The 8,243-nt window shown below is 33.1% G+C and overlaps 1 protein-coding gene across 2 annotated transcripts; it reads right to left on the bottom strand.

Moving 5' to 3' along the window:
- Positions 1 to 5,100: 5,100 nt before the first annotated feature.
- LOC145096980 (adenine phosphoribosyltransferase 1-like) lies at positions 5,101 to 7,128 on the bottom strand. Of its 2 annotated transcripts, XM_079034406.1 has the most exons (6): positions 6,791 to 7,124; positions 6,534 to 6,644; positions 5,855 to 5,947; positions 5,573 to 5,722; positions 5,440 to 5,498; positions 5,101 to 5,356 (listed from the first exon to the last, which is right to left on the bottom strand). In XM_079034406.1, the coding sequence occupies exons 1-6, from the start codon at positions 7,107 to 7,109 to the stop codon at positions 5,309 to 5,311; spliced, it is 780 nt and encodes a 259-aa protein (XP_078890532.1). In that variant the 5' UTR covers positions 7,110 to 7,124; the 3' UTR covers positions 5,101 to 5,308. The 2 variants fall into 2 exon arrangements, with proteins under 2 accessions (XP_078890532.1, XP_078890531.1); XM_079034405.1 differs by having other exon boundaries at positions 5,573 to 5,947; positions 6,791 to 7,128.
- Positions 7,129 to 8,243: the final 1,115 nt, after the last annotated feature.

Raw genomic sequence — 8,243 nt, 5'->3', positions numbered from 1 at the left:
ATTAGCAATATCACTTTAATATGATTTTTGAGCATACTAGATCTTTTAATCTCCTACTTGCGCAAGATTCATATTAGACTAATATGGACAGTGGTGAACTCTAGCAACATTTCACTGCCCCCCATCAACATTTGACTTTGTTCCATTCTATCAACGCCCAATTCCCAAAAAGCTCCAAGCTACAATTAGTGTATAAGGTATGTTTATCAGTTATCCCTTTGTCACAGACATCATGTTAAACATGAGATATGAATCACAATCAATCTCATATGGTGTTTAACTTTTGGTAAGGCACCTTAGATGTCTAACTCTCAACACATAAGAGGAAGAAATATCATATCTTGTCTAATAAGCCTCTTGCATAGTTCGTACCATACCTGAAAATGGATTTTAGAACTTCCCGGTTAAGGACCAACTTTTGACCATATCAAAACACAATACTCCCTACACTTAAGTCCCATTATGTATCTTCAGTGTTAATGATACAAAGATAGTACCTTTTAATCAAGTATCATTCATAGCGATCCATGAGATGATCTTGATTCGGGTCAGTTCAATACTAGTTCTATGACAAGTACCTATGAAACTTGGTTACAACACATTGCCTACCTTCATCCAGTGAAAGTCAACAAATCCAATTCATATTAGTCTTACTTCATAATTGCTCCCACAATTACAACCTACTATGAAATTTTAGAATAATAAGATTATTCATGGATTAAACATGTTAATATAGAACACAACAAGTATTGATGTTTTTTATCATATCCCAGTATATAAAAACATTATATAAAAGTTGTTGTTATAATGTTCCAATATCTAAATACTAAATCCAAATCAAAATCCCATTTCAAGAATAATAAAGTCTTATAGCCAAATTGTGACCATTCATACTTAGCTTAAAAGGACTTTATTAATGGGTTCAACTAAAATTGATTTGTGTGAATTATGCGAATACTATCATGTTTATATTTGACTTCACTCTAGGTATAGCTAAATATCTTGGAGTGTATGATTGGTGTTCTTTCGTAACATATAGTCTCTTAGCTTGATTAAGTATACTCTTGAAGTCATAAAGACTTCTATGTGATCCTTGAATGGAAGAGATCAACATAGTTTTTCAATGAACTTATTCATCCAATCAAATTAGATTTCAACTTTTAAAGTAGTGTAGTCTTATTTTGTTGTATATTTTGTCATTTTGTTTTGCTTGGACCTCATTCCAACTAAACTTACTCTTCAACTCATAATGAAGTCATAATCCAATTATAAATCATAATTAAATACATTTGTTTAGAATCAAAATCTTATGTAGCTCTTTACATGAAGATTTCAATCGAAAATAATTGTCTCATATACATTCTCTTAGTTCTTCCAAAGTACTCTAAGAATTTTTCTATAGTCATCCGATGACTTAACCGTGTATTCAATTGGTATATTATGATATGGTCATAATATGGTCATATACCAGGTGTTATACATAATATGTCATAAATGATGGATTCATTTGCCAAGCAAATCAAATATAAATCATTTCAGCTAATTCAAACCTATGAGCTAGGTCCTTTTGAGATTGGCTCAAGCTTAGTGCCATGTGACAATGTTTAGTTTCCTCTAAAGGAATCTTCTATCTTGATCTCATTCAAGATATTGTCAATATATGCATAAGTATATTAAACTCTTGACATTCATTTTATCTATCTCTATGGATTTTACATTCCAAGAATGTATCTTGTCCTTCCCAAGTCTTTCCTTTTAGAAATACATACTTAGTCAAGGTGATTAGGTCTGGCATGGTCATAATGTAATTTCTTATAATTAAGTATGTCTCATTTATACAAGATTAGGAATGTCACTATGCTCCCACTAGTTCTTAGTGAACACACATGTTCTATCCATTTTGATATAAAAGCATACATTATGGCTTTACATTAAAATAATGATTGTAATGTTAAGATGTTTTCTTTATATCCACAAGTGGATCTCAAGCTCTACACATTTTATTAGGATAACATGGATTAATAAAAGCTCCAGGCTAATCTATATAGATATCTTCTAGTATATATCTATTAATAAAATCGGTCTTTCTTGAAATCTATTTGCTATATCTCATATTGAGAATATAAATTTATAGTAAACAATATCCTTGTTGATCTAGTCATAGCTACTTGTGAAAAAGGTTTGAACAAAGTCAATGTCATGAGTATGATAAGAACCACAGTCAATGAAATGAGTATGATAAATTCCTTTTATAACAAATCTTGCTTTAAATGTGTATAGTTATCCATGTAATGTATTCTTTCTAGAATAATCACTTACTCCTTCTAGCCTAGTTACAAGGAGGAAGTTCAATCAAGACCATACCTGCTTATCATACACGGATTATGTCTTATGTTCATGACTCTAAGTCATTAATTAGATTCAAGATCTGACATATCATCTTGGTATTTGATGGATTTGCTAGAAACCATTGAGAAAAGCTCATCAATGACAGATTGCACATTTCTAAAGTCATATATGATTTCTACCACTAAAGCGAACAATTTGTGTTTGTGAATAGCTATTATTTAAGTTTAACAATCCCTTGTTAAAACTAGTGCCAACTATTACTACATTTGGTGATGGTTCTTGAGCTACTTCAAGTTCCATGTACCTCCCATTTGCTTTGTCATTAGAGGCTTGCTTTTTGCTAACTTAGCTATCAGAGGAATAAGAAAAACTTAGTCTTGGTGGGTTTGCTTATAATAATCTAAGCCACATTTAGAGTATTATATGTAAATATGTATTTAGTAGAATTTGGGTTTAAAAGTTGTAGTCCAACATAGGCTTTAAATCCATAAAACATTTAATAAGATAGGGATGGAGCCTTTCCATACAAAATCTTATAAATAAAATTTATATGTGCTAGTTAGTTGGTGCTTGTACTCAAGGTACAAACGATAGTGTTCTAGTTGTTATCCCAAGTAAATAAAAATAGGACATCTCTATCGATTAGAAAGAAAATCATACCAAGTAGGATTTAATTCATCCTTTATTATCATTAAGGCCTTAGATAGTTCTTATTGGTTTGCATTTCAACTTTATATTCGAAAACTTAAACAAAAGTTTCACAATTATGCTTTACCGTGTAAAATATAATTGAAACTACTATAGTTATTGATAAAGTTGATTTGTATCTTGTGCAAATCTTAGACAATTATTTGAAAGGAAGTGTATACCATAGTGTATAGTTCCTTAATAATTTATTTTCCCTACTGCTTAGTAAAAATATCATTAGGAATCTTGTATATATAAATAAGATTTACATATGTCAAATAAACTACATTATTTGTCTTCAAAGATTCCTTTCTTGAAGTTGGAATATGTGAATGTCATTTATATAATAAAGATAACAATGTCAAAAATGAGTTTGGTTTAAAACAAGTTTAAGTCAAAAGTATTTTGCATATAAAACTTGTTATTTATAAAAAAATTGATATTTACTTAATAATTCTAATTAAGAGATCTGGTCTCATAAAAGAGTTTTGATCATTTTGTGAATATAAAGGTGATTGTTATGAAAAAAGATTTAAGTAAATAGTCAATCAATCATAAATTAATTGAGGCAAATATTTAGACAAACTAAATTAAAACATATATTGTTCCAAAACAAACATTGTTTCATAATACAAGTGCATTATGTTCCTAGCATAATTAATCAACTAAACTTCGAGAGTATAGTTCCAACTTGATCATGCTCAACTGGTTACTCTTCAGTAAAGATATGCAAGCCAATTACAAATATTAGATTAACATTTAAGTACAAGTACCTAAGTATTGTATGAAAAGTATGAGTTCTATCTAGTAGATTATGCTCAACTTGAAGAGTTTTATTTTGTTTACTTCCTTATAAGAAGGTAAATTGCACCACATCGTTTCTCACATAAAACATATGCCTTGATCATCACTTATATAAGGAAATACCAAGTTCTCTATTCTCTCATAGTTAGGTTAGGATTGGGTTTGGGTTTAAACCCAAAACCGAACCCGGAAAAAAAAACGAAAACCAAGAAACCGAATCCATCGATTATGGGTTGGGTTGGGTTTTGATTTTCCGAAAACCAATAAATCGGTTTTGGGTTAGGTTTTAGGTCAAAACCAACCAATGCCCACCCGTAATGATTACTTAATCATGATGGAATGGTGACAGGTGGACACAATTCAGGCATATGGTGGTAAAATGACTTCGGATGGAAGATGGAGGACAATATAGGAAAGATGGTGAAGTTTTGTGGAACATCCTTAGAAAACGTGATCCAAATGCATGTAAGGAGATGATGAAAAAAATGAAGTTTGAGGTAATTTTATATTTACTCATAATATATCTATGATTATGAATGATGATTATTGAGTAGTATAATCATGATTGGTGGATTGTTGTTGTTTGCAGAAGCAATTTAAGCCACCAGATTTGAGGAAAGGGAAAACACCAAATAAGAACAAATAAGATTGATCTGAAGCAACAGACATGATAGTAAGATTTTTGGCATATAAACTGAAAAACTAGCCGGCTGGTGAAAAACAAATTAGGGGAAAAGTTTTTTTTTTTTTTTTTTTTTTGATAAAATATGATGTTAGTAAAATTAACTAATAAGTTAAGTCAAATGTATATAATAACATAGAAAAGTATTTAGAAAAACATGTTTCTTATAATTTATAATTAAGAAAATGAAAAAAATTAAAAAACTCAGTGAAAAACTAGTTTAAGTGGTTTTAAAAAAAAAACTAGTTTATAAGGTATTTTTTAACTTATCAAAAATAACTTATAAAAAATAAATAAATAAAAACTAAGAAGATAAATTAGTTTATCTAAAAGACAAAATTTGGTGTTTTACAATCCATCAAACACCAAACACCACAATGAGAATATTGGGTTCTAGAGATTTAATTCATTCAGAAATGATCTAAATTCCCTGCTCTTTTTTTCCATATACTCATCTCATTATAAATTCATAAGAGTATCATGGTAATCTTAAACCAACGATCCATTGAACCAATTCAGATTTTTACATCTTATCTTTTTTGGTTTAAAAGACATTGTAACGGTTCTTTAGAGACAGATTTGTCAAAAAAAAAAAGCATACCGAATATTAAATTATAACTCCAACTGTTTTAACAATCAAAAGCCTAAATCAACATTTTATTTAAGTTTTCATAAACCGAAACAAATCTCATTGATAAAATCATATTAAATTCCCCATGAGTCTTAGGATCATAGCACCAGTACTCTGGTCAATCAAAGCTTTTAGTAAATAATCAAAGATCAAATTCAACTCACGAGCACATACAGTGGCTTGTCTCCTAATCTCTCCCGACCCTATAATCAACAAAAATATGATATTAATTTATAGTAATTTCAATAGTATACTGTCTGTGACAGACTGTAACTGAAAACGGTACCTTCAATTCAGGCAATTCAATGACGCATGCGCACTCAACGACTTTGACTCCAACCCGCTCTGGAATTAAAAATAAAAAATAAAGAAACTGAAAGTAATGAATTTGTAAAAAAGGGAATTTTTAAAAATATTACCAAGTAGACTGATGGCAGCACACAAGGTTCCTCCAGTTGCAATTAAATCATCAATTACAAGAGCTCGTTCTCCTTCTTGTACAGCTCCAACATGCATCTCAATTTTGTCTGTACCATATTCCAATGAATACTCTTCCGATATAACCGCACCTGAGATAATAACAAAAAAAAAATTATGTATAGCAATGTGTACTTTATGTGGGTTTTTCAAAGTACATAAATGGTGTAACAGAAAGAAATGAAATTGATAGGTAAGGTAAAAGAATGGGAGAAAAGGTGTACCAGGTAATTTGTTTGGTTTTCTCATTGGGACAAATTTTGCACCAATGGCCAATGCAATTGGAGGACCAAATATGAAACCTCTTGCTTCAACACCTACATTATAAAACCAAAATCAGGCTAATGAGTTTCTCTCCATTAATTCAGAAAGAAACACCAATGTGTAGCTTACATAATCCAAAAAGTCAAAAGGAAACAGCACCGTAGAACTTTTATTAAGACACTTAAGCATTCTCATTAAGACAGCTGAACAATCCATTCTTGTGAAAAATATGTGCATATGGAACACAAGTTAAGAGGGGGGAGAAAGAAAACTACAAGATACTACCTCTGTTCCATATAAAAAAAAAAACTGATGGATTTTGTAAAATCTAACACCAACTTTACCTTTTGTAGGTTTCTGATATAGAATTTAAATTGGAAATAAAGTTTGGAATAGATAGATATGAGAACTATGCTAATTTGTAGAACCCAAACCTGTACATAACTAAACTAGTTTTTATGATTAATGTTTACAAATCTTGTCTTTACTAGATCATATAAACTGAACTGAATCAGGAGAAAGCCATAGCTATTAGCTACCTTTTCATACAGACAAATACTAACTAATCACAGTAAAAACTCATTCAAATTCAAAAAAAATGAACAGAAGACCATGATAACAAGCCAGAAGAAAGATTACCAGCAACAACCGAGATGTCCTTGTCTTTATACCTCTCGACAAACAGATCGATAGTGTCCTTAAACGCCACCGGATCAAGCAACAACGTCGTTATATCCTGGAACAAAATCCCTACACACAAAAAAACCTCATTAAGGCTTCAACTAGCAACGATCCTGTGTCATATATAGAGAACAAATTCTAAATCCATACTTTGTAGATGCAACATCAGTTAATATATCTCAAACACACACACATTTAGAAGTTAGGGTGCAAACCTGGCTTCGGAAAGTCCGGGATGACACGAATGGCGGATGTGATTCTGGCGATGCGACTGTCAATGAGACCATCTGAAGTGGGAGCTGCCATGTTTGAGGAGCAGCTGGGGTTTAGATCGGTGGAATATGAAGCTTGTAAATGGCGGCCGCCGGCTCCTCCTCGTGCTGTTGACGCGGAGGTGGATCGCTTTTTTGTGCAAGTGGAAGGGAAGGATGGGGCAAGCAATTTTAGCGAATTGACGAAATTGCCACTGTATAGGAATGTGTGGGACTTCACGATGACGACATCCGAGTTGAAGATTTTAAGCGTATGATCCATGCCTCGGTTTTTTCGATTGATCTGGATAGATAGGAGACGACAAAATGGGGAAATTAAAACGGGGTTATAACCCGTAGAATTCATGACTAACAAAAATATTGAAGCTTTAAAAATGTAAATATATTGTATTAATTTTGTACAGGCTTAGAAACACTATCCTGTTCAGCCAGGTAATGTTCATCGGCTTATTGTCTTTTACCCCTCTTCATATCCAGAAGCATCGTGACAAATCTTGAACCCAATTGATCATTGTCGGAAGCCTCATCTTTTCCCTTGCATCTTCCGTCACTACATCGTTCACCCTCCTTCACAATCTCAGAGTTGTATTCGGTGTTAGTGTGTGTTATTGAGACATCCGGTGGTTCTTCTATTCCATTTTCATGCCAACTATCGTTCTCTCCCACCTCCACCATCGCTTACTTATGCCAATACATCCATACGCGGCGGTGCCACCACCTCCCACCCTAGAAATTGAGTTTTATGCCAGTGATTTTTATGATTGGATTTCGTGCTATTCCTCAGAACTGTCATCTGAGCCATGGTGGACCTCCCCCAATTTCATCTCCTGTTTGTGACCTTCGGTTTCCCCCAACTTACAATGTGGGTGTACAATTGTAACACCCGGATTCCCAGGTATGATATTTTCTTCCTTTATTTTTGGGTTTTATGGGGGAACTCGGCGAGTTGGTGTCTAGACTCGCCGAGTATGGTCGCGGATTCGTATGCAAGTTCACAGCTGGACTCGGCGAGTTCATGAGTGGACTCAGCGAGTTCATGAGTGGACTCGGCGAGTCCATGCTGTTTAATGAAACCCTAATTTCCAGGGTTTGAGACCTATTTAAAGGGCCTTATGGCCGTCATTTGCGGCCACCAACCCCCAGAGAGAAACCCTAAAGAGATCTAGAGCGTTTGTGAGGAAGGAGAGGCCAATCTTGAACTTTTGTGGGTGTTTTTGCAAGAAGGAAGTGTTCAAGGCAAGAGGAGACTGAAGGAGGTGCGATTTTGGTGGTTTTTGAGCTCTTAGAGATTGCATTGAGGTATTATTCTCGGACTTTCTTTAGTTTTGGTGTTGATTCTTAGTGTTAAGGTTTTCTAACCCTTTTAGAGGTTGATTAAGTGGTGTATTTGGTCCCT

The sequence above is a fragment of the Lactuca serriola genome, chromosome 4, assembly GCF_051521515.1.
Source record: "Lactuca serriola cultivar US96UC23 chromosome 4, Lser_US96UC23_V15, whole genome shotgun sequence".
NCBI lineage: Eukaryota > Viridiplantae > Streptophyta > Magnoliopsida > Asterales > Asteraceae > Lactuca > Lactuca serriola.
Note: the sequence above shows the minus strand (reverse complement) of the source record. Positions and strands in the feature narration are given on the sequence as shown.